The following is a 27,722-nucleotide window of genomic DNA, read 5'->3' as shown; positions in this document are numbered from 1 at the left end:
TATTTTCTCTAGGCTTAGTCGTATATCACTCGGTATACTCATTTCTTTTTTTTTTTTTCATAATGTATTTAACAGGCGGAAGGAGGCCTCAGAGACACTATAAAGTATATAAATTCTTGATCAGCGTGAAATTCTGAATTGATTAAGCCGTTTTTATTCGTCTGCGTGTCTATGTGGTCTTTGTTGTTAGTACCCTCCTGGTCGCAAATATTAAGATATCGATTTAAAATTTGGTAGAAACATTGGAAGCTTTTGTAAACTAAAAATTATAAACATGGGAAAAAATCAGCCGTGCCCACGCAAACTTGCAAGTGATTAAATTTTATTTTTTCACTTTTATGAGGTCATTTATCGTAACTCGAACAAGATAGAATATTTAAATTGATTTTGTACGTGCCTCAAATGAAGATATATTATTGGGCTAATTCTAAAATGAATGCAGTAGACACTGCGATTAACTTCTTTTTTTTTTTAAATACCAGCGATATGGGTATCAAATAAAAGAACTTGGAGAGTAGAATGTGAAAGTTGGCCTTCGCTGAGTACAAATTTTTTACTTCTTTTTCACCTATTTCTATCGAAGAATATTGCATCTAAATACTTTTTTCATATAACGATCCTTTCAAAATTGAGATTGGCCAGAAAAGGAGTACGATTCAATATATATTTAAAAAAGGTCATCGTTGAGGAATACACAATTGGACCCGCGGAAAATCTGCATTAATTGCAGAGGTGAAATAGGAGGAGTGAATAATTGGAAGTATTTAGGAAAATTATTAGGATTAACTTTTATAAATGACAAAAATAAAGATATGCTGAAAAGATCGAAATCGATGTATAAATAAACAAGAACAAAAACATGTAAACATCTAGCGTAGAAGTACACTCTCAGGCTGTTGCGGACCTGAACTAGGAGTGGACTACCAAACATGCATGCAAATATGCAAAAGTTTCGAACCCAATTATAGTCAACGTATTTAACTTAATTTAGAAATTATATGAAGGATTAAAGATTATTTATTTGACAAGTTGAAAATTAAAAAAAAAAAAATTCTCCTCAATATAAAGCAAAGTGCAAATAAATGCAACTCTTTGATTACTTATTGTATATGTATTGTCTGTCGGATTTTTTCTATCGCAATTTCACTTAGATTATCAATATTGGTAGCAATGAAAATATGTATGGATGAATCGCCATTTTGCCGCGTCTTTTCATTGTCAAATATAAAATAACCTCATAAGCCAATTTTACGAAAGAGAAATAGTAGGCTTTGAATTGTATTTTTCGTAAGCACTGTCGAGAATTTAAATTTTAATACGAAAGAAAATTAACAATTTTGTGAAATCAGAGCTATTCAATAATCTAGAATGAAACCAACGTGAGTTTTGCTCTTTTATAATTTGAAAATATTATTTATTTGGTTTTACGCAGAGCCAAGACCCCCATGAAGGTAACAAAAACGTCATATCAGAGGGAATTGCGAACGCAATCATCGTCTTCTTCCGAACAATCCGAAGAAACAAATGTTGTGGCCAAAGCCAGGGATCCAGTGCTGGTTTTTTGCCGTATTAGACCATTGCCTTCAGATGGCGATCTATCTTGCATTCGTGTGAGAAACTCTACCACAGTTATCCTAGCAACACCTGAACAAGTTTTGGGTACTAAACAAGGAGCCCAAAAAGAGACCCAATATATATTTAGACATGTATTTGAACCACAAACATCGCAACAGGATATTTTCTCCGCCGTGGCCCAACCATTGGTGGAAAATTTAATAAAGGGTCGCAATAGTTTACTTTTCACTTATGGTGTAACGGGCAGTGGTAAAACCTATACAATGACTGGAGATACCAGGCATCGAGGCATTATGCCACGTTGTTTGGACGTTTTGTTTCGCACTATTTCAGATTATCAAGCGAAAAAGTACGTATTTAAGCCAGATCGTTTGAATGGCTTTGAGATTCTCTCTGAAGCTGATGCTTTGTTAGAGCGGCAACACGAAATGAATCAGCGTTTTAAAGGTGCACTAAAACGAAAAGATTCAGACCCAGAAATTGCTTCTCAGGCCTCTTGCGATCTAACACCCTTGCCAGGTATTGACGAGGATAATATGTATGCGGTATTTGTTACATATATAGAGGTGTACAACAACAGTGTTTATGATTTGCTAGAGGAAGGAAACATCCAGAAGTAAGAAGATGTAATAATTTAAAATGTTTTAAAAGTTTAATGAAACGTTTCTTTTTTAATCTTCAAAAATGCACGCAGAACTTTGCAAAGTAAGATTATAAGAGAGGATGCCAATCATAATATGTTCGTACACGGCGTAACAGAAATTGAAATTAAATCTGTTGAAGAAGCGATTGAAGCTTTTCAAACTGGGCAAAAACGTAAACGCATGGGTCATACGGTTTTAAATGCTGAATCTAGTCGTAGTCACTCAGTGTTTAATATACGCTTGGTTCAGGCTCCTACCGATTCGCAAGGAGAGCAGGTTTTACAGGACAAACGTACTATTACAATTGGTCAATTGTCTCTAGTAGATTTAGCTGGCAGCGAACGTTCTTCACGCACAAAAAATACTGGTTTGCGTTTAAGAGAAGCTGGCAACATAAACAACTCACTGATGACTCTGCGTACGTGTTTGGAATATCTGCGTGAGAATCAGCAGCAGACAAATGCAGCTCCAAAAAAGATACCATATCGCGATTCAAAGGTAACTCATCTTTTTAAAAATTACTTCGATGGTGAAGGTCAAGTGTCAATGATTGTCTGCATAAACCCCAGAGCGGAGGATCACGATGAGAATGCTGTAAGTAATAATAAGTGATTTAAAATTATTTTTGACAAACATGGAAAACTAACCCCCTTAGCAAGTTATGAAATTTGCGGAGATGACACAAGAGGTACAAATAGCACGAGCAATACCAATCAAAGCAGATCTTGGCTTGACACCGGGTCGTCGCAAGGCCAATAAAATGTTCAAAATTGCTGTTAATAATTTGAATGAATTGGGTCACAGCGAAGCCAAAAAGCTTGATGTCGATATAGGCTTGGTGTATACACTAGGTTCCGATTTTCCGCAATATAAAATCGATAGTCCACAGGCTGAGTCAGCTATACAACAACTAATGCAATATCTATTACAACGCATAGAAAAAAGAAAAGTACTCAGCAGCGATTTAGAGACACGATGTAAGTACTCGTAATTACTTTATTGTAAAACTAAAGCGAATACGATTTATTTACTATAGGCGATCGTTTTCGACTACATTTAATGCAAATGGAAAAAGAAAATTTGTCGTTGCGTTGTGAATTGGCCTCACTGAAGGCTGTTTACAAACAAGAGCGCGACCGTTCATCTGCTTTGGAAAACAAAATACGTGTACATGAAAGCTCCATAGACGTTCTTAATAATAAGGTAAAAAATCGCGAACGTCAAATTGATGATTTAACGCGTCAACTTAGAGGTCAACAGAGCCTTTTGGATAGAAAGGAGCAAGAGAAAGAACATCAAAAGAAAAAATTTGATTCAAAACTAGCAGTAGAGATGGATAAGCGTAACCGTTTACATGAAATGAAACATGCAAAGTTGCAGGATAAGATACGTGTCAAGGATGAAAAGCTCCGTTTGCTTTCAAATATTATACAATCTGACGAATTGCCAAAACGACTACGTCGATCTCAGAGTTTAGATAATCTTAGCGATGCTAGTAACAGTAAGGAACAACGGCCAGCTATTGAGTCGGTACGAATCACTCCAGCAAGAACCGAAATAGCTACACCCCGTAATGAATTGTATTTTACGCCCAGAGTTGGCAGAGTAAGTCGTAAAACTGAATTCCACTCCTTTCATATTTTCTTATATGCTCTATATGACTAAGAGACGGTATGAAAGAAAAATAGGGTCATCATTGCACTGACAGATGAATCTCTGTCATTTAGATCATTGTAGTCCCGACTAATTATCTATCCAACTATATAATAGTTACGGGAAGGAAATTTTTTATAATATCTATTAGGACAAATTTTGTTTTTTTTTTTTTATATTTTTAAAGCACGATACATTAGTCAAAAATAATACAAGATACGATATTTAATCAGTTCATTCTTATATGCAATTACGGATCTTAACTTGTTGTTGTACATATAGATAATCACCCCGTTTAAATCCTTCAACGAACAACTAAATCAATATAAAGAAACATTACTAATGAACATAAAAATATTTTTGGACAATCATCATGTTACAATTAATCTTAAATTATACTCAATTATAGAGAAAAATTCATAGTAAAAATATGAACGTTGGATATTAGTTTTTCAATTCTCCTCAACTATGTAACGATGACAAAGTATGGATCAGCTAATCATGGTAGCCAGTGTTGTATGTTATTCCCCTTTTAATCTAACTAATTATTCAGTTGAATTCAATAAATTAAATATTAACTATAATGAAAACAGATATGAAAATTATGTGTGCCTATGAACGAATGTTTTGTACCCTCCACCTTCATCTTAGAAAACACTAAAAAAAAAAGAATATAAGTAAATTTCTATACTCTACAATATCATTTGCGCGTGGTTGCGCACGTGTTTCAAAAAAGCAGATTTGTTCTCGGTTCATGCTATAGGCGTATCTTCCGACCGATTTCGTTAATTTTAAATACCAGTTTAAAACCAATATCTCAACTTTCGCGACCTGAAAAATCATTGCAATAGCCATTAGGCAGATGGACAGACCGACATGCTTAAATCGATTTATCTTTTCGTGTTGATTAAGAATACATATGTTCGTGAACCCTTCCTTCCTTCCTTCCTTCCTTCCTTTCGAGTGTTGCAAGCACTTTGACAAAAAGCAAATACACCAATCCTTTCATTGTGCATATAATAATTATTATAATAGCAAAATTTTGTTTTACCATCTTCATTATTTTGGAACAGAGTAGTAGTATAGTATAGCATAGGAATTTTGCACAGACTATACTCCTATTTGCTGTTTTATTCCCAAAATTCGTTTCTCTTTAGGGTATGGCTGCTGCTAATAAACGTCACCGTCGCTCTCGTTCTACCGGTGAGAAATGGATAGAACATCGCGCACCAAATCCTGTGCCGTTGGGGACGGTTTTACAACCATATTTAAAGAATCGTAAATCTGTAACAAAACTTACAGATATGAAAGATCTTACCGGCCAGAGAGCTAATAAATATCTGCTAGTTTCACAAGAAGCGGACACTGATGGCGATGTTGAAACAAAACTCTTCAAAGGAAATATTATTCCTACATGTGGTGGTGGTGCCCAAGTCGTATTTGATGATGTCGAATGCCTTAAACAAAAATCGCCTGTACCCTCACCGAACCGTAAAAGACCCAGTGCTGGAGGTAATGGGGCGTCAAGCAACATGAATACCGTATTAGCTGCTCTATCAACGATTAACACCATAGATACTGTAGAGTTAGCCTCGCGATGTAATGTTGGCATTGAAGGTCACATTGTTAAACGTACTAAAATTTAAACACCACTTGTTAACCCACTCTAACTTTTTTTCTTTTTCTTTAAATTTATATTCTTGCATATAAGTGTTCTGGTGTATGCCTGTATGCACCTGACAATTTTTCAGGAATTTGTTACTATAATTAGTTTTCGATATATATTATTATAATTATTTTTATTATAATTTTAAAGCAGAACACTATTTTATAAATGTTGATGGTTATTTTTGAAATAAAGCCCTACTAAACAACAAAATTTGATGAAGTTATTTAATGTTGCGGTATCGCCAAACTCGGAGGCATACTTTAATTTTTCCGAATTAGATGACGACGCAAAAATATGTTAAATCTTGCCATCTTCGGGAAGGCTTACATCAGCCGATATCGTGACGTCTTTAGAAGCCTTTTTATGATTGTTTTGGGTAAATGCAATATATTAGAATACAAAGTAAAGTCGAGAAAAACATTCCAGGTAGATAAAAATGTGGACAATGGGATCTTAAAATCTTGACCATAACTTAGAAAAAATTTTGAACTTCCTGATGAAGACAATCAATCTTACCATTAAAATCTTACACCTAGAGTCCAAATTAAAATAATTTAACTCCTTTTTTTGTTTCTAATTAATATTATTTTTTTCCTTTAAATGCTGTAAACGGTACGAGCGACGTACACGCAATAATATACGCGATCCTAATTATTTTTTTATTTATGTCCGTATTATTTAATTTAATTTAATCAGAGTTAATCTCTAATCATACGATTTCTAATATTCGGAAGATAATATATATAATACAAAAAAAAAAATAAAAAAAAAATTTGTTAAATATAGTAACTTAACCGCAACAAAATTCTGTTACGAGAGTATAAAGATGGCAACGAAGTAAGTGAGAATAAGCAGAATATATATCTTGCATGTATGCAACATATTGGCGGCGCTAGCATATTGCTTCGCACGTGATAAGATGAAAATATTCATGTTCTTGAGACACGAGATTGTTGAGCTTCTTTGTAGGCGGTCTCCAGCTATTTTCGTATTCAAATTTCAAATGGCCTTGATTTACTATAAAAATTACAGATTTATCTGTATTCTCAGCCTTACTTGTGACAGAATGTGTATTAACTTTGTGGGGACGTATGTAACACATTGCACCCCTTCAGATTGTTTCAGAATCATTTTCTAAATGGCTTTGAATATATATGTCCGTTCGTCTAACTTCTGATGTTTGCCTTGCAGGCTGCGATTTTTAAGATATTTTCATGAATTTTGATAAGCTGAGGTGCTCTGGCGGAAGGACGAAAATACATTTTATCAGATCGTATCTTTCGCTCACGTCTCATATAATATATGATGATCAAAATGAACTTTACCAAATTAGGATCACGTAAGTGTAATATGGTTACAAAATCTATTATTATTATTATTATCATTATTTTAATTTTAGACTAATGAAATGAATTCTTAGACTAAAAAAAAGACATTGAGCACTAGCAAAAATCTAATTTACAGTTTTTCATGCAGAATCAAAATTGATGAAGAATAATAAAGAGAATTTGCTATATTTGCACCGTATTAGTCGACTTTTCATTCTAGCTACCGTATAAAGAGCTTTCATGAAACGTATGAATTAGGGTGTTTATTGGTTGGCTATGGGTATTCGACTCCCAAACCATTCTCTTTATTGATTTTTATTATATTTTTTACATTTATTTTTTAAATCTATTTGTTTGAAAAAAAAAAACGCTCCAAGTAGTACTTACAAGTTGATTGATTCGTAAGAAATCGACCTCAAAAATGTGGCTTATAAAGTAGAATTAAATAAAACACATTTTTTTTTTTTTTTTTTTTTTTGTAATTTTACGTTCTTTACAATTCCTGCATTCTTTTATTTCATTTTATTTATTTATTTGTTTTTTTTTTTTTTATGCAATTTATTATAAATTAATTTTTTATCATGATTTTATTTATATTTGTAAGATGGTATCATTTCTTCAATAATATACTCTGTGTATTGTAAGTTTGTATGTTTGTTGGCTGTTTTTTGTGTACTTTATTAATGTAATGTCATAACTATATGGGGAGTAAAGGTATATACGGTTGTAATAATGCTTATAATCTGTATGGCTAACGACCCAAAAGTTATTCATTTATACTATAGGCTAGCATTACATGCGATTTGTTCTGCGGCAAAACGTTTGTTGGTGGAGGAATTTCAGGCAAATAAATATGTATCATGAATAATGAAAATCGAGAATACAAAGTATGACTTGGCTATTGATGATCATTTATGATTTAATGGTATTTAAATATAAAGACAATGAGTAAAATCATGATTGTATTAATGTTTATTCTTTATTAATATTAAAAGGATTTGTTCAAATTTATGCTCTGTGTATGTGTGTAAGTGTTTCTTTCTTTTTTTTTTTTTGTCTTGGGTTTTTTTTTTTTTTTTTTTTTTTGTTTTTTTATTTTGTTTTGGATAAGGTTTTATTATTAATAAAATATATATATACGAATGTATTACTTTTTTTTTATGTATATAAGAGCTTGTATGCATAGTAAATTAGTTATAATTTCTAATTAATCAGTCTATAATTAAAAAATGTTTTTTGTTTTTTTTTGTTTTTTTTTTTTTGCTGTTTAGTAAATATTCTTTTATAGCTTATTTTAGTTGTTTTACTTTCGCGTGTGTATGCTTTGCAAATAATTATAATTAGCCGTTGTTGTTGCTGTATTTGGCTTAGCACAGAGAATAAGGTATACAATACATATATGCTTTAACCGATTGAACGGCCGGCTTATTACAGTAACAATTTAGTTTGAGAGGATGTAATGAATTTATACACATTTTTGTACGCACTTATTTATTGACTTAATGATTATATAATTGATTTTATTATATTCGCGTATTTTTTAAATAAATGAAAGCTATAGGCGCCTTAATGTGTGTTCCTTCATATATATTAATTAAACACCCCTCACGTACATACACTTTTCAAATATCTTATTTTCACTTTCATTTTCATTTTCCTCTTTATCCTATTACTAAGACTGTTTTGTATTTTACTTAATTGTTTTTCTTTTCTCTTCTTTTTAAGGTGAAAATTATATTTATAGTTTTCGTAATAATTCATAAACACAATTCTGTAAATATTGCATATTTTTTTTAAATATGTCTTCTTCTTCTTCTAACATTTTACTATACGATCAATCTTCATTATGTTGACCGTTGCTCTTTAATGTCTATAATTGTATGAGTTTATGTATATGTAAATTATGTGGTTTTGTTTTCAAGTGGCAATATTTTGGGCAAATTTTTATTTTTCTTACTTTTAGTTTTCTTTTTTTTATTATTTTATTACAGTATTAATAAACTATATACGGCAAAGTCTTGTTTTTCAATCGGCGATGAGAATCGAAGCTTTGCTCATTGTGTCTTCTGATTTCTTTTTTTTTTTTCCTAAATTAACCATATTTTTTATTATAAAATTTGAAAAGAGAAAAAAAAAAAAAAAAAGTAAAAAAAGAAAAAATTTACAGTCAAAACAAGATCGAGCCTTTCGATATTCACAACCTGGCTTGAAATAGCTTTTTGTTCTTTTTTTTTTTTTTTTTTTTTTTAATTACATTTTTCACAAAATGATATAAATGTGCCGTAAGCAGCACCTACTGCTTGTTCATTCTTTTACTATAATTGTAGTCTTACGTGGCAGTATTATAAACAAACAAACAAACAATGTCGCTTAATATATAAACGGAGAACAAAATGTGGAACAATTAACTTATCATTCAAACGAAATTTGATAACATAGGGTAAGTAAATTTAAAGTTTTTCATTATTGGGATGAAACTGTTTGGCAGCCGTTTAAAGGCACGCGCGCACGCGCGTATTTTGGTCACAGCAAAAAGCGTATACTTGAGGCGTAATCGCAATATAAACAAACAAACGGATATCACTGACTACACATTTCTTTCGCTAGTCACACTAATAAAACATATACAGTATGCACTAACAGAAGGAGGTCGTTCAGATTGCATAGGTTTAAACATATTATTACGGCCGCATTAATTAATAGTATCGAATATAAGAGAATGTAATTTTGAATAATAAAGTTACATCATTTTTTACTCTAATTTTTTTTTTTTTTTAATTTAAGGCTTCCAATTTCTAATTAACGCGGGTGTTACTAATACTATATTAAAATTCATTACTAAAAGGGTGGGGACAGATAGCAACGCAACATAAAAATCACATAGAAAAACAATTGTACATAGTGAATGTTAATTAAGTAATCCAAAGAATTAAAATTAGTGTTCGGCCGCAACTACCGGCTGGTAGAGACTACCCTCACAATTGCCCCTAAGCACGTGAGGAAGTCTCGCAAAAAAGTAAATATTCTTCTAATGTCTTACTTTCATTACCGCCCGATCGCAACAAATACTAACCAATACATACGAAAACATGAATAATATTTGCAAATTAATAAATTCAATGGTCGCCTATTATCTCATAAATAACAGCATCGGTAACGGTAGACTTGATGTTCATAATTTTATTGAAAACGTTCGCCGTACTAACGCCGTCTTAACTGTTATTATTTCAACTAATTCACAATAATATTCGGTATGTAACACATTAGAAATATGCCGCGAATTCAATCCACCCACAAACATCCCTAAAAAATGGGGACAATCTTAAAAGGAAATTTACAATTTTCAACAACAACAACAAAAAAAAAAATCTCCATAATTGTGCAATTATAGTATACATAATACAATAGCTGAATAAATCAGTAGACACAAACGACAAGACTTGGCCGACTATCAAAGTAATTTGCCATTATTATACGTACATTTATATTTCATATTTATAAATGGCGACGCCTTCTTAATAAGTGTAATTTAAAAAAAAAAAAAAAAAAAAAAAAAAAAAAAAAAAACAAATTTCTCAAAGAAACAAAACATAGGCAAAAAGTTTTAACAGAACGCTTAATACGCAGGAAAGATGAGTGAGGGAGGCGTCATCTATCATTACAGAAAAGCATACAAAAACTACTAAAAAGAAATCTAATTAAAAAGATAAGATAAAGCTACTAAATATTGGTATTAATAAAAACATACTTTACTAACATACATACATATAATATCAGTTCTTCTGAAACATAAAAGTAAAAAAAAAAAAAGAGAAGAAAATTAAAAAAAAAAAAAAAACAAAACAAAAATAATAATTAATTTACGATAAATTTTGAAAATTTTAATATTTTCTTTTTGTTCAGCACTAGCATTTTTCTAAATAAATTTTTCTTTTAGATATTCCAGGCGTAAAAAAAATCGCTAATGCTGCAAAAAAAATTTGATTTAAAAGACTATTTCATTTCATGATATAATGATGGATTAAATTAAAAGTAATATAATGGCTTCTATCAACAGAACTTACGTGCTAAGTTGGATTGTTGTTGCCCTTTACTTTTTGTTTTTTTTTTTTTTTGTTTTTTTTTTTTTTTAACAAGTCTTAGGCATATTTTAGCATACATTTTACCAAAAGTTGTCTTTCTTTCAGAAATGCTGAGAAGAGCAATTGCGTGTTATTGCAATTTTTCAGAGACGACTTATTAAGCCAAAATTTCGCTTTATTGTTGTCCTATGAACATTTAACACAAGCTCCTTCAACATCAAAATCAAGTACCATTAATTTTGTCTCTTCGGTGCCATTGCGCGAGCCCACCGCACAAATTAATTTTGTGTCATTTGCTCTAAAAAAAATTAAATATCGAAAACACAATTACGTTTCTCACATTCTTCATTCATTTAAAATAAAAATAAATACCTTATTCGCCACACTACTCCGCCGGAACCTCCAGATTCTAGGGATACTAAATTTCTTATGAATTCACCAGTCTTAACGTCCCACAATTTTACTGTGCCATCATCCGAGCTTGTCACCACAAAACGTGAATTGAATTGTAGACACGTTACCGCTGATTGATGTTTATTCGGCCCTATTCGGGTAATAAAACCAAACCATGTAACTATGCTAATACTCATACATTTCGAGAAATACGTTTCGAGAAATTCATCAAGGATCTTTTTAATATTTGAAAGGAAAGCTTACACACACATATTGCTTGAAACATTTTCTTAAATTTCCCCCACACTCTCATTTTATTTTTCAAATACTTTCAAAACTTAAAAAAAAAAAAAAAAAAAACAACAACAACAACAACAACAACAACAAATTAATTAACTAAGCTTGCCTTTAGAGCTTTTAAGCTTTAAACTTTAATCAGTTTATCATATATTCACTATATTCAGTATATCGAAGACTTCTCGTATTTGGAACACATTAAAGTACGACCCCCGGAAATCCCACCACAACTACGTCTATTACTTTATCACGATCTAATTTAGGGTAAGTCCGTCTATGGAAATCCCTACTTCACTTGTAAAGTCGACAAAATTGATTCCAAATTTTTGCTATCATGTTTTTTTCGAAAATCAACTCAATCATCTATCTACGAGACTAGGAGGTGTGCATACAATTGCGTATACAATATAATGCAGTTTATACATGAAGAACTATGAAGAATAATTGACATGTCTAGAATATGACACATATTATCATCATCCTTTCGTTGACGAAAGCAAATTATTATATATTTTTTATTTTTATTAGCTTTGCGCCAGCCAGAAGGTTAAAAAAATTTGTCCATAATCCCGATGAATTTAAAATAACCGAAACAATTTTAAAGTGACATCACGACCACTATCAATTCTCAATCACGGGAATGATTCCCATATACAAGAATTCAGGCATTACCACAAATTAATTTTAGTTTAGTGGTTTAATGCTATTACGAATCGATTCTACGGTCATAGATCCTTTACCCACTAATTATTACAAAACCAAAGAATTTAACAATAATTCTTAAGTTAATAATAATAATACCTTATATATAACAATAATTGTCTTAGTCTATCTAGCTACTCAAGGCACTTATTGAGAATTTTAAATTGTTACTACTACTGCTACTGCTACCCACTAATATAAATCCACATGAATTCAAGAGAAAAATACTTGATTTACCCATACATACCGGATAAAGTCTGTAAGCATTGACCAGTCGTAATGTCCCACACTTTGACTGTAGAATCGGCATTACCGGATACTAAAATATTTTCACGTAACTCCATACCGGATGTTAAACTCTGATGACCCATTAATGTATGTTTACAATTACCCGTCTCCACATCCCAAACACGTATGGATGTATCTAAGGAGCCACTAACAACATGAGTACCGTCAAACTGTAACGAAGTAGTTAGATAATTAAATATTATTTTTATTTAAAATATTGATTAAATAATAATTATATATACCTGGAGAGAGTAAACGCGATTGGTGTGACCTTGTAAGGTGTGTAAGCATTCGGGTTTGTCTGGATGCCAAATTTTCACCATGTAATCATAAGCTCCTGAAACAATTAATTTACCATCGTATTGCACACAACGCACAGCCGCCAAGTGGCCAACTAAAACACGTAAACAACTGCCTTGCTCAATATCCCATACGCGTAAAGTAGCATCACGAGAACCGCTAACAACTCTAAGGAAATACGATAAGACAGATACACAAACAACGAACGTATAATTAATAAATTGATAAGAAAACAAGAATAAGTTCGATTGAGACTTACTTATTACCATGCAGGTGCATGCAACGCACTGTGGAAGTATGGCCCAGTAAAGTATGTACACACTGACCTGTTTCCATGTCCCATACTTTTAAAGTACGATCCGTACTCCCTGAGATAATAATATTACCAGACATTTGCGATGACCAAACACCCCCCGTATGACCCACTAGTGTACGCAGACACTAGAAAATAAATTTACTAAATTAAAGACAAATGCGCTATACACCTTTCAATGCGCACTTACTCTTCCTGTAACGGCTGACCAAACTTTAAGTGTGTTGTCATCAGAACCGGATACGATACGATTTCCCGAGAACTGTAGACAGGTTATAACGTGTTCGTCGTGACCCTTTAATATTTTCGGTTCACGAATAGGTCGCGAACGCCAATTCATTTCAATAATGTGTTGGCGCATGTAGGCCGCCTTCCAAGGTGAAGCTATCGGTGGCATGTTACCCGCTCGACCACGTTTAGGACGATCTGAACGAGGTTCGGTGAGAATTTGTACTTGGCGACATTTTTCCTTCCATAGCAGATTGTCGTCGCAAAGGAAACGCCAACTGCGGCAAGTTTGAGCAGCTTTCAACAGGTCCTTAGGATCCAAATAAGACAATACTTGTAATGCCAATTCGCGAGGCAGTAATGATATAAAATCGCGTTGAAATTGTGGCTCAATCACTTTCATCATATGACGCACCTGAGTAGGTTCGCAATGTTCGATAAGACGATCGACGGCTATCAAGCGTTCCGCATGCGACCAACTCTTGAACTGTGCTATCCATTGTTGTAATTCTGGCTGCGGGTTATCTCGACTGGGTATCAAAGAACGTGGGGTTCGTCGACCTAAAGGAGATCCAATTGTCGCATTGGAAAAATGCAGTTGTGGGGTCGATTGAACCTGAATTAAGATGCTACTACTACTACTCTGCGAGGAACGTGGCGTAGCAGTGAAATCATAGGCAATACGTTTGCGACTATTGCTATCAACTCCCCCATTGCTATTTCCACCTAATGCAACGGACGAATTATAATCGTGATCCATCAGACGACTGTCGTTATATTTGCGTTTACGCGCACCCAGATATTCAGATGAAACAGTTGATTCTTCCGATATGGAAAGATTGTGCATAATGTAATTAGAGAGATCACCACCATCTTTGCCGCAAATGTTTGGACTATCAGTCTCATCCATATCGTTGAGACTGCTTAAACTACCGCCATGACTGCTTCCACTGCTACTCTGTTGGCATGTGCAAATTTCCTCGACATCTGAATTCTCTTCACAGTCCACCCAGGGAGGTTCTTCACTGAAGTCGAGATGGTGCTCTAATTGTGAATGATCGCTGACCACACGAAATCCTTCTAAAACATCTTGTGAACTATTTCTTTGATGTGGTTGCTGCTGATTACCAAATATATCTACGCGGCGATTCCGATTACGTGCTGTCATGGTAAGATTTACTCCAATAGGCGTTGTACTAACACCAACTGACGCAGTACTGCTGCCAATCGCGCCTACTCGAGATAAGTAACGCTCATTAGTTTGGGCGCTAGCATGTACTTGTCGTTGAGTTTTGGGTGGCGGAGCGTATTGACAACGAGCTGACGATGTTGATGGTTGCACATCATCATCTTGAATTTCAATTGATGAAACATCCATTTTGCCATGAGTTGAAGCGTTTGCGGCAATAATGGGCTGTATAGCACTGGTGCGGCTACAGCCACTTTCCAGTACACGTACTACCACTGTAGAAGACGATGAAGCCGCTTGCTGTTCTTGTGGCATTTCCTGGTGACATGTAGATTGTTGTTTTGTAGACGATGCCACAACCACTGAAGATGTAGAGGCGGTAGACGATGCTGTAGATGAGCTGCCTAAAAAACTATCATTTGAATTCGAATTTGAGTACATATCCGGAGCCATTGTGGGAGCCGTTGAAACGGGAGCCTCGACGATAACGGATGTGGGGTTCGAACTGAGATTAGATGAAGATGGGTCAGCTGCAGCAGTGGATCCAGCAATGGTATTCAAAGTGCTTGCCTTTGTAATTAACACATTCGAACGCTGCTGCTGCTGCTGCTGCTGCACATTATTATGACTTAGAGTGGTGCTCAAATTTATTTTGGCAGTTGATTTGGTTAGACGACTGTTACACTTTCGACTACTTGTTGGGGTGGCGGACAAATCTTTATATGTACACTGTGGGGAGAAAAGAATAACAATTAATTAATTTATTATTTAAGATAAAATATATATATATATATATATATATGTATATATGAGAAAGAAAACATTATATGGTTTGCAATGATATTTAACTACGTTTCATCTCTACATGTGTACGTCTTGGACTTTTAGAAACTATCTGTTTAAAAATTAAAAGATATTATATAATGTTATATGGAAATTGAATCGATTATTAATCGCTTGATATAAAATGCATTTTATTTAGTTGAAAATGCAGAAACTTTAATAAAATGCTGGCCGTTTATGAATGCATGCTTAATATTTTCAAATTTAATTAACTACCTTACTATCCGAAGAGTATGGTCTGACACTGCTGTTATTGCTACTGCTCGGCCATTCCTCTGCTTCGGTTGCTAGATATTTACTCTGTTGATCGAGACAGGATTTAACGAAACCCAAGTTCAACATATCGTTGTTAATTAAAGAGCTCGATTTCAGTATCACGCCGCCTGTTAAACGTTGTTCACTTTCAAAATCTCGACGCTCAATCAAGTCCATTGACTTAATATCCAATATGGAGGACATAGATAATATTTTTGAACTGCTGGAAGGTAACTCCTGAGATGTAACACAATTATTTAAATTCATATTCTTTAAACGTTCGTGAGCTTGGGACACAGAACAGGTTTGAGATTCTGTAAAATTGAATACCGTCTCATTAGATTCTATATTCTTGCCATTAGTACAAAACAAGATATTCGCGGTGGCTAATCCGGAAGATGAGGGACCTTCTTCGGTATCACCAGTTTTAGAAAACTCATCACTCAGACGTTTCGGTTTGACACTTTGGTCGTTGAATTCGTTCGAAGCGGCAGAATTAGTGATGGCGATTTGCAAATGATGTTGTTCCTCTACAACTGGCGTTTCTAAATAAATTACACCGCCATTCGAACTCACTATAACGCCATTCATCGATTCTGAATTCTCTTGTGTATCTCTAAGTGATAATTCATTATTGTTGTTATTGTTATCGTTGGAATGACTTCCACTATTCCCTAAAGCGTGCTCATCTACATCTTGATCATCTTTTTGTAACGCATCGCCATGACTACTGACGATGTCATCGTCTTCGTCACCATTGCCATCATCGTCATCATCATCGTCATCGTCATCATTTATTACATACACTTTGGTGGAATTAAAAAATCCCTTAATACATTGCGCCGCATTTGATGTCGAACCGTCTGAGGTGACTTTCATCATATGTATAGTAGTGTCCGTAGATGAACTATCATCGTGAACCGCAACCGAATCGGCAGATGCATTTGTCGTTGTACAGGTGGGCAACGAATTCGATGAGCTTATTTCAAATGCTTCCAAAACACCGGAAGTCGTTGTATCATCATCTAAAACTTCAGCAAAATTATGCGGCGAATTTGTACTAAATTCTTCTTGCAAAAGCGACGACATGGAGTTACGACTTGTCGACGGTTTATGTATATTATCGATACCTTCTTCAGTTTGTATAATGAACTGACGACGACGACGAAGATTAAATAAATGTATATTATTTTCCTTTCGTTTACTATTTGAATACTCTGAGGTCTTATTTGGTATCGTTAAAATTGATGTTGGGATTGAAGTGGGCTTATTTAGATTAGCAGTAATACTTTGAAATTCATCGACACATTTTTCTTCCATAATAAGGTATATACCTCAGAGTGTTGAGCAGATTTATTATAAGCACGCAGTTCCAATTACTTGGTCGACTTTGCTGAAATTGGAAGTGAGAGAAACAGAATTTAATTAACAGTTAATACACGTCCTCCTTTCTTCTTCTTTGCTTGCTTGCTTGCTTGTTTGCTTGCTAAATGAAGCAACAGAAGAAATTCAATATCAATGAGTTCAAGGGCAAATGACCATCGTTCATTTGCAACATCACTTCAATAATAAAGCATTTTTGCACAATTCTTGAGCAAAGAAAAGAAGCTAATAAAAAAAAATAAATAAAAAAAAAACCATAAAAAACCCAGCAATACTTTCCATTATTAAATCAAAATAATTTTCCGTAAAATGCAAAACATGAACAACACACTACCTTCCTCTCACACTTACTGCACATATATGTGTATAATTTTATCCTTGAATAGTAAAAAAACAAAAAAAGTTTTAAAAAACACCTGTTATTTAATATCTAATTTCGTGTTAATTGTATATTTCATTTTTATTTAACTATAAAATAAATTTATTAACTTTTTTTGATATAATTAATTGACTGTAATCCATCCATAATATATTTTTATATAATTAACCACTCAAACACATGATATTTTTAATTACAGTAACAGAATCCTCCTAATATACTAAGCACCGCACACCACACTTTATTCACTCTCTTCGCACAATCGAGGTGCTCTACCCACCACTAATGCTGCTACGACTGGTAAGTAACTACAATCGACTATGCAGCAAGCTGCCACATTCCGCAATGAGGAAAAAATGGCAAAAATTCCCATACACATATTAATGGCTACAGAGAGTAGAAGCAAAGCAGCAGCAACAATAGCAATAGCAACAACAGCAGCAGCAGCAGCACCAACAGCAGCAGCAAAGTATACGGATACACACTTACACATAGAGTAGAACAGAGCAGAACCAAGCAAAATTGAACAATGCATGCATATACGCAAACATAAAGAATGTAGAAAATAAACGACCGAAAAAAATTCGTTCAAACGAGTGGAAGAAAATGATAATAAAGATGATGACACAATGACGACGACGACGACGACGACGACGACGACGATGATGATGATGATGATGGTGGTGGTGCTATTACAACAGAACATTACTACAAAAATAACAACAACAATAATAATAAAGCAGTTGAACAGCTACGATGATGAAGTAAGATCACAAACGGCAGTTGTGTTATTCTCACGTAGAAATGGTAGTAGGCATACAGACAGACAAAAAGACAGATGTACGGACAGACAAAGAAAAAGTGTAAACTTAAGAGCAAACGATGGGAAAATACCCACACTATTACAAAATGCTGCTGCAAGCGTTGCTGTTCGATTCACTTTGACTGTTGTTGTTAAGCTATCGCAGCGAAAACAAGCCGCTCGGAGTCAGCGTACCTATCTACAAGCCTATGCACACATATTGCATTCCCAGACCCTATAAAAACAAAAAATGGAAAAAAAATCTAAAAAACATGATCGTCTCTTTCGCTATAAGCTCAATGAAAAGAAATCACAAAAGTGCAAAATGAATGTATATATGTATGTATGTATGTATATATCTATGTCTACATACAAGTGAAGCAGATGAGCGAATTGATACACAATATGTAAACATCTATACATATACACACGTATATATATATATATATATATATATATATATATATATATATATATGTAATAAGTGTATATGCGTGTGTGCTACGTATAAACATGACTATACCATATATACATGCTGACATTACTAAAATAATGGCTGATTATAAAAACTTATCAGTTATAATTTGCTCAGATAGATTAGGTTTACTTTTCTAATTACGGGCCCCTCGATAGTTCACAAATAGAGATGCATATGGTTCTTAAAAGTTTTTGACTGAACTTATGAGTCATTCTATACAATTATTCCTATACTATAATAATAGAAGAAACTTATGACACCGGAGGAGATATTTCACAACTATTGGATAATTTTTAGCATAAGTCAATAAGCGATTTGCTTACATTCTCCATGATACACTGACTTGCACTCGTTCAATTTGTAAAATTTCAACTTCATATTTAAATCGCTATTGTTAATATTGTCTCTAATATCGATTGATAATTGCTTTGCTTCTGCTCAAAATCCATTTTGTGAGCGATCTTTTACTCACTCCTTCTTCCTCCCTCCTGCCTCCTACCTGCCATGGAAGTCATAATGTTTAGTTTTATTCAATATTTCGCTTGAAATCCCCTTCATTTTATTCACTATTTACCCATAATCATCACGTTTCATTCGCATTAGCGTACAGTACACTACACCGCGTGACTTTACATAAAATGTGCATATACGCGACTAGCTTTATATGCACGGTATTCAAATCTAAGTAAAGCTACTGGCACATTTGAGATCGATTTCAATTTAGCTGACTGTGTATATTTCTAGTAAATCGCTAAAGAACTCTACGTGCTCCTCGTCCGATTTGCATTGTACGGGTTTAGGCGTTTCGCAATAATGTCTTGCCTTTTACCGTTTTCCGTTTCTCCACATAAAGAGTAAAATTTCTCGTCACACGTATAAATACGACTTGAAATCTTCAGCAATGGACAAAAAATCTATTGGTTTTTTTTTTTTTTTCACTTTCATTATTGTGCCCATTAGAGAGTACTTTCGTCAGTTTTGTTTATTCCATCTAAAAATATATTTCCTTAATTAAGAGAAATTGCTGAATCAATTTCAAATTAAGGGCAAGAATTTTGATGATAGGATCGATGGGAAAGTTTAGGAGTCGAGTGCAAAGGCATTTATAATAACTTGAAATTGGAATCGGAAGGAAATCGTACTTACAGTCTACCCTATTGAAACTATAAATCACAAACTACATTACATAATATAATCATTTAATAAAATATTTGTAGAAATGTGCGTGTGTGTGTACATTCTTGAGTATAGGGCACAAATGATATTTAAAATTGTTAGCTTCTTATCGCTATCATCAAAATGCAGTTTGAAAAGGATCACAAATATCTATTGCTGTTAATCTTGATTGTGGACCCTTTAAATCTCGTGTATCGCCGAGTAACCGAAAATGCACTATATCGGGGAAAAAAAAAAAAAAAAAAAATTCATCCATAATTATTAGGGAATAATAATAAAATATAAGACGGAGTAGTGTGCGAACATGATTTGTAAAATTGCCGCAATCTCACGTAGAAAGGGCTGCAAAATCTTATGAAAATATTTGATGGAACGATATGTGTGCTCGAAAGAATAAATGGATCTTTGCTCTATCTAGTAAGCATATATCAAATACCCGATGGTGGTCGGTATTCAAAAAAAAATCACGAGACACAAGTTCGAACCTATTTGCTGCTTCCACAAGACCGGAGAATTCAACAATTAAAGTTCGCATTGGCCATTCGAATTTTTGTGATACCAAATATATTCATACTTCCTTCATACTCTCCCCTCCCCATCCCCTTCAAGTCTAAGTCTATTTGTTATAGAAATTGAGATAAAAATTTGAAACAACATAATGTATTTGGTTTTTTAATGGTCGTGGATTAGATTGATGAAACTCGAACCAAGGACAGAAGAACGTACTTAGTATGTTTGAGAGATCAATTCCAAATCCATGAGGATGGCAGTTTTATTTACCAAAATATAAAATATCTTCATGTGAATATGTATAAGATGAGGTAGTTAGTTACCAACCGCATTTTGCTTGGGTATCCTCGTAAACATTTATCCATGAAGTTTAAATTATTACTCTACTCATTTTAAAATCTGTTTTCAGTTTTTCTTCCTCTTCGCCTCTAACATGCGTGTTGGTATGCGAAGAGGCAAAAAACCAAGATGGGAAAATTTGATCGGTTTTTGAGGAATCTTAAACCCACTCCCGCCGCTTTTGTTGTAAATCGAGAATTTGACGATTCGGTAAAATGTGTTGTAGTAAAACCATAGTCAGCATAGTATCCATCCGTTAGAATTTTCTTCGTCGTCCTCTTTACAATTTTCTTTTATCTTTGATCAAATTCATCCTGCCGTCAAATTTGATGATCATCTAACGCCTCTCTCTCTCTCTCTCTTACTTCTTTTATTTTTAACTTTAATGAGGAAAGCAGGCGCGAATACATACATACATACATACATACATATATATATATATATATGTATATATATAAATGGTGTTCGCCAAAGTATATTCTGGGATGTAACAAAAGGCATAATGCAATCAGCTTACATTATCTTCTGGTAGTGGGTAAAAAAAAAAAAAAAAAAAAAAAATTCATTTGCTCGCTTTCTTTACTTTATTGTATCGTTGAATATTTACGTATGTTTTACGTATATTTTTTATTCTCTCGTGAAAAGAACTACTGGAATAACACATGGTTTAGTGGATGAATGATTCTCTATGCATATATATGTATAGGTAATATGTATATATATACATACGTAATTATAAAAAATAAATGAAAAATAAAATACATAAAAAAAAAAATTAAATAATAGCCTGCTGTTTCTACAGTTTCCTGTGAGGTTTCACAAGAGAAGACAACACGACATACAGCAACACAGTGTAAAAGCGATAACCAGGGCAGTTATACACGGACAAGAGACAAGATAGTTGAACTAAGCCAAGCGTTCACTAATAAAAGCAGTTATAATATATAAACAACAGCTCATTTTATTTTTGGCGTTTTTTTTACCCGTTCAATTTTTTTTTTTTTTTTTTTTTTTTTTTTTATTCAGTTTCTTCCTCTCCTTCGGTACATGAAGAAACACAAACTCATATATTTTTTCCCAGACCAATCTTTTCGTGTTTCTTCTTTCGTTTCACTTTTCCAAAGAATGTTAACGAAATCCAATGTATATATATATATATGTATGAAGAGTATTCAAAATGTTTAGTGGTGACAATAAAGACACATTCACATTCACATTCACATTCACATTCACATTCATATACATTTTATTTACTTTGTATTGAAATTCAATTTTATTTAAAGGAATATAATGCCAGCGCAATGATAGAATCTCGCAAACGCGTTATATCCTTACTTGATAAAGATTGCGACAATTTGTATACTTTCTTACATCTTGGGCAATTTTTTTTTTTTTTTTTGTCACAACTGAAATGCAAAGTTACGGCATAGTGTCCTTCATAGGAATAAAGCCACAGATTATTAAATTGAAAAGAGACCACACATCCATTGGCTGCTACGAGTACTTGTAATGTTCACGTGTACGCATTATTATTACTTAATTCACTTTCGTACTCTTTCGAGTGAGCGCTGTTGTCAGCCTTTTTCCATTATCGTAGAATACACGTGAAAACCTTTGTCGTGGGTCCATTGCAGTTTACGATTAATGTAAATGAAAAAACGCAAACGGCAGATTTGTTCCCAGTTTACATGATACTATGGATGGTATCCTGCAACCGATTCCGCTCATCTTCCTAACAGCCTTCGAAACTTTTTCGTAAAATTTGAAGCCGAGATGGACTTTATTTTTGCAATCACGCTTCATTAAACAGACGGACGGGCTTAGATCGATTCAGAGTTTGATGCTGATCAAGAATCTATATATTTTATTGAGTCTACGAAGTTTCCTTCCGAGTGTTGCAAACGCTTTGACAAAATGAATCTCCCCTATGTTTCGGTGCTTTGGTGCTATAAATTCTTTTTTCTTATTTATGATATTTTTGTTAAAAAGTGTGGTGTTTAAGTGTGACTCGACGTAACTCCGTACTAGAATTCCCATGTCAAATTCGCTTGTATTAACAAAAAAACCATATGTAAATAAGCCCGAGTATGCACAATCAATATGTGTTCAATTTGTACAAGAATTTATATTGCACAACAAGGTACTGCCAAATTAGATAAGGATAAGATTTTGAAATATATATATATATATATATGCAACTAAGAGGGTTCAATTTATATAAATGTGGTACGATAGTAGAAAGCAATCCGAATATGAGAAAAAAACTTTTCACACTATAAATTGATGGTCGGGATAGTAAGAGTTGTTCTGCTATGATTTAAAGACAAACGAATTCAATTCTGTAGACTGATAATAGATTCTGATTCTGACTGGAGAGACTTATAGCGGAATTTTTCCACAACGTTCTTCACTATTCTCGTACTTGCATACAAAGTTCATACCTAAGATGATAGCCTTCGCGTCATTTCGTAACTGTACGTCCTAATTAAAAAAGAAAATGGATATGTAGTATATTAGTCAATTTGACTATATCGGAAAGATAGTAAGCAAATCGTTTTCAACCAAAAATCTTGGATAACTGAAGATAGTGCTGCTTATCCCGTTAAGCTTTGATTGACGACACCGGTTTCACAAAGTACACAAACTCGGCGCAATAATTATTTAATTTGAAAAATCCAAAAAACATCATAGAAAGTATATTTGAGATATGAAAAGCTTTATGAAAGTGCTTATTAAAACACCACCGACCACACCCTATTCATTATTTATTCATATTTTTATTTATTCGACTGACGCAAGATAGCCACTTACTTAATGTTAAAGTTACTGATTTTTTTAACTCAATTTTATTAAATTCGTAATCTCGACTTTATTAAGAACAATAATAAGCAGCGATAAACTTATAGTTATTTATATTATGCCTTCACATATATTCGATGCCTATTCATATGATCACTTTATGGTAAATGAGCTTACATTCAAATTATGATTATGATGGATTATTAACATTTTGATTCCGATCTAACCGAATCAGAGAAGGCGAATGAATGATAAAAGTGACATAAAATGGATTAAATGGTTCATCGTTAAAGCGGTAGAACCACATTGTTAATTGGGATTGGAATAATATCAACATTACATTCATAACATGGAGACCGTACTACTGAGGCGTATTGTAGTATTAGTATAATCGACTAAATGAATAGATCTTTTGTTTGTAAGGATCTTCAAATTTACAAGTCTACCTTTCGATAAATCTCAGAGTACAACTGAATGTGTCTACAGACGAAAGCACCATATCTGTGATATATGGGATATGTTTAATGGTCTGCCCACGCATATTATATGTAGTGTGTATAGCCGACTTTCTACAAAATTCTATTTACTTAGATTAAGATACATAAGTTACTCCATACCACTTAGCCATGGTAAGTAATATGTCGCATACGGCCTTTTAGATAAGTGACAACCATTTGAAAACCCATATAAATCAAGTTTAAAAAAAATGCAACTGACAGTGTACTCCATTAAAAGCGTTAGTGAAGTGTGTGCAAACAGCACTAGCTTGCTGACCATTAAAGTATATCGCCCTCCCGTCACTTCTATAGCCAATTTCTTAAAATGAAATCATTGAGAACAGGCTCCCGGTCAAGAATCGAACAATATCATCGCTAGAATTTATGACAATATATGTTGTTATGTTAGATAGTTAGATAGAGGATAGTCACACTCTTGGTTGTTTGCAGATGTTTTCAAAATAAGTTTACTCAAAAAGTTGTGCAAACGTATTACATAGTGTTACATACACATACAGTTCGTTGAATCGTCTCTGAGATTGATGAGCAAATCGGTAGAAGAACATTTGCATGTGAACTTTTTAGATGCCGCTCAATTTAACCTTGAAACTTAAATATTATGAAGTAATTTTCCAATTTTTTCTTCGTTATTTTGTTTGTTTATTGATTTGAAATTTTAAAACGTACTGCTGAGTAATCTATTGGTTTTTCAGCAAGAATTCACTGCAACCTCACCACCTAGAATAGCAAACTTGCAGATAATTCCAGTATTTCTATATCTCTGCTATATTAGCAGATCTGTTATCGATATTTGGATGGACGTTAAATTCCATCTTGCAATCAAATATACACAAAGCTAGCATTGATGAGCACCATCTAAGAAGAACACATCTCAAATCTATTGAAACTTCCAACTTATTTCATTTTGATTGAATAATGACTTAAAACTTGAAACAAATAATTCAGACAAAAGCTGTTTTGGATGCAACTAAGCATATAATTCGCGAAATACTTATTTATATAAATTGATATTTATCCGTCTCACCGCATTTCAATTCCAATTCAAATTGTCTTATTTATTATACCTTTGCATACACACACACATATATAAATGGAGACAAATCATCCCGCTATGCTATTTGGAAGTTATTATATAGGTCGTTAATTATAACCGCCGATTTTCACATTCTCCATCCTTATTCGCTATTAAGCTAAAAGTATTTTTGAAAGTTATGTAAAGTCAATTATTAATGAAAATAACTCATGTACTTTAACTATAAGCACATTGATGGCAATTTCATTAATTCGCATTTATAAATCTTCACAAGCACTTATACATTTATTCATGTTGATAATGTATGAATGATGAAATTTAGAAGCAAAGAGCGTATCTATACACTTTATTAAGTAACTTCAAGCGTGATGCTATGCACGTTATAACAAGTAAGTAGCTGTAATTACATCATTTTTTTTATTGCGAGTCCAACATTAGATGGTAAACTTTTCATAACCGACTTTTCATAAGTTAGAACAAACTACACCTTCTACCCACAACACGCAACCTAACTCGAAATATTATTATTATACAACAAAAAAAAAAAAAAAAAAAAAGAGAGGAAAGAATATTTTGTACAAGAAACCAGAGTTACGTCCTGTTATGATGTTATCATTGTTCATTAACTTTACTTTCATTTAAAGAAAATAGGTTACAGCATCGAATCTTAATACAACATTTGGCATGGCTGTTATGCATGTATGATTGTTTTTGTCACTGGATCTGTTTTCGCATATTTAATAATGTAATAATGTAATTTCTAAATTTTGTACTACTTTGAAAGCGCAAAGAGACAATTTAGTCTAGCAGTGAAGACCCTTCATATTTTTTTCTTTTCGTTTTCAATGTTTGCGGATTAGCAGAAAATTGAGATATACTGCGTGAGGAAAACGATCACTTATAACTAACTAAATGCACAAGAAGTCCACGCTTTTCTTTTTGTTGACATACGATATTGATGTTTTAGCAAGACCCGTTGGCAGCCCTGATTGCACCTAAAGAGTAGACAGCGGTGACAATCCAAGACATCGCAGCAACGGCGCTCTAACCTCCGCCACGATTACATATATATATACATACATACGAAAGTATCTATGTGCCAAATAGTGCAGCAATCCAACTTACACAAAACATTCGAATATTTTAACGCTAGTAAGCAATTTTACGCTTAAATGTAAAGAAATTTCATTAAAACTTTCTGCAGCTTTAACTGCATCTAAACAGAGACTACGCAACAGCAACAATCTATCTGAAACCTCGCAGCAACTGCGCCTAAGCCTCTGCATACGACTGTATATATATAAATACATACGACATACGTATGTGCCAAACATCACGACACCCAATATTTTTTAGAATTTTAATTGTCATACATATCCTTTTTCCCATCCCGCAATTAGTTCTTCTTTCCACTCGTAAAGTTTATGCATTATATGCGAAATTCTTTACTATTTTTATTCCTTATTTCATTTAGTTTTCAATTTCCTCGACACCTCTTCAAAATATATTGTTTTTTAATGAACAATTTTTTTTCTTAAAAGTCTCTCACGCACACACACACACATATACATATATATTATATACACATATATTATGTATGCATATATAAAGATATATATAAATATATATATATATATATATATTTAATGCAAAGTAAGCAACTACTCTTCCTTACCTCAGTTAATTAACTTTTTTGTCAATTTCTTAAGCCACAATTTTTACGAAAAGTCACGTTTTTTTACAAATGATTTTTTGTTATTCATCGGTATTTATTTCTTCAAATGAATTTTCCAACGCGTGGGAATTGATTTTGTGTGTTTAACTATTTTCTAAAAATTTTCACAAAAATCGCCAGCCTTAAAAAACTTCTCTGACAAATTTCGCTTCGCACGAAAAAAAAGAAAATTTTCAATTGTCAAAAGAGTTGCTTAAAAATTGTACTAAAAATTTATGGAACTTATTTTCAAGGTGGAGTTCTATTTGTTATCGATAATAACAAATAAAAAAAGTAGACAAGTAGTAGGTAAAAGTAGCAATAAAGAATTGATCGAAGTTTTTTTTTTTCATTAATTATTGGAGGCACGCAAAATACATTTGACCAAAGTACTTTTTTCCAGCAATATTATACGAAAATTGCTTATTTTTTCTAACATAAAATATATTAATTGTTTATCGTTTTCTCTAGATAGCAGTTATGCCGCTTAATGGAACTTAACTGAAGCAACTCTGCTAATTCGAATTTCCTGGTGTTAAATAAAATCGAAATTCTAATTAACATAAAAAAGAAAAATATTATAAATAGTTATATTATATTACGTTTATAAAGTACAGTCATTTGAAAGAAATTATTTATGTGATTAATCATCCCAGCAAATACCCCGTAGATTGTTATTACCACAATCATAGAAATAAATATCAACTTGGCAACATGGAAAAATTGTGTATTTATGTGAATCTATCTACATATCTATAAATATAATATATGTTTGCCTATGTGTTTATGTATTATTTTTTAGTAAGCACTTTAATATGACATGTTGCAAATT

General features: G+C 33.0%; 2 protein-coding genes across 2 annotated transcripts; one reads left to right on the top strand and one right to left on the bottom strand.

Annotated features, from left to right (window-relative positions):
• The first annotated feature begins 1,220 nt into the window (after positions 1-1,220).
• Positions 1,221-5,680, top strand: LOC119632423 (kinesin-like protein KIF23). The gene is made up of 6 exons (XM_038025316.1): positions 1,221-1,379; positions 1,433-2,191; positions 2,270-2,813; positions 2,875-3,196; positions 3,256-3,824; positions 5,030-5,680. Exons 1-6 carry the CDS (start codon positions 1,369-1,371, stop codon positions 5,516-5,518), a joined length of 2,694 nt encoding a protein of 897 aa, XP_037881244.1. The 5' UTR covers positions 1,221-1,368; the 3' UTR covers positions 5,519-5,680.
• Positions 5,681-8,673: 2,993 nt separating this feature from the next.
• On the bottom strand, positions 8,674-26,887 carry LOC119645153 (F-box/WD repeat-containing protein 7). The gene is made up of 9 exons (XM_038045117.1): positions 26,852-26,887; positions 15,721-17,152; positions 13,435-15,390; positions 13,191-13,372; positions 12,874-13,099; positions 12,591-12,801; positions 11,324-11,495; positions 10,934-11,249; positions 8,674-10,651 (listed from the first exon to the last, which is right to left on the bottom strand). The coding sequence occupies exons 2-8, from the start codon at positions 17,077-17,079 to the stop codon at positions 11,138-11,140; spliced, it is 4,218 nt and encodes a 1,405-aa protein (XP_037901045.1). The 5' UTR covers positions 17,080-17,152; positions 26,852-26,887; the 3' UTR covers positions 8,674-10,651; positions 10,934-11,137.
• Positions 26,888-27,722: the final 835 nt, after the last annotated feature.

The sequence above is a fragment of the Glossina fuscipes genome, unplaced genomic scaffold (genome assembly GCF_014805625.2).
Source record: "Glossina fuscipes isolate IAEA_lab_2018 unplaced genomic scaffold, Yale_Gfus_2 1, whole genome shotgun sequence".
Classification (NCBI taxonomy): domain Eukaryota; kingdom Metazoa; phylum Arthropoda; class Insecta; order Diptera; family Glossinidae; genus Glossina; species Glossina fuscipes.
The sequence above is the reverse complement of the archived record's forward strand: the minus strand, read 5'-3'. Positions and strand labels throughout refer to the sequence as shown.

Coding starts and splice junctions, on each gene's coding strand:
- LOC119632423 (XM_038025316.1), top strand. Junction 2,814..2,874: donor AGGATCACGATGAGAATGCT/GTAAGTAATAAT, acceptor TAACCCCCTTAG/CAAGTTATGAAATTTGCGGA. Junction 3,825..5,029: donor TTACGCCCAGAGTTGGCAGA/GTAAGTCGTAAA, acceptor GTTTCTCTTTAG/GGTATGGCTGCTGCTAATAA.
- LOC119645153 (XM_038045117.1), bottom strand. CDS start 17,079: ATGGAAGAAAAATGTGTCGATGAATTTCAAAGTATTACTGCTAATCTA. Junction 13,373..13,434: donor GGTCAGCCGTTACAGGAAGA/GTAAGTGCGCAT, acceptor TTTATTTTCTAG/TGTCTGCGTACACTAGTGGG. Junction 11,250..11,323: donor GGAGTAGTGTGGCGAATAAG/GTATTTATTTTT, acceptor AATTTTTTTTAG/AGCAAATGACACAAAATTAA.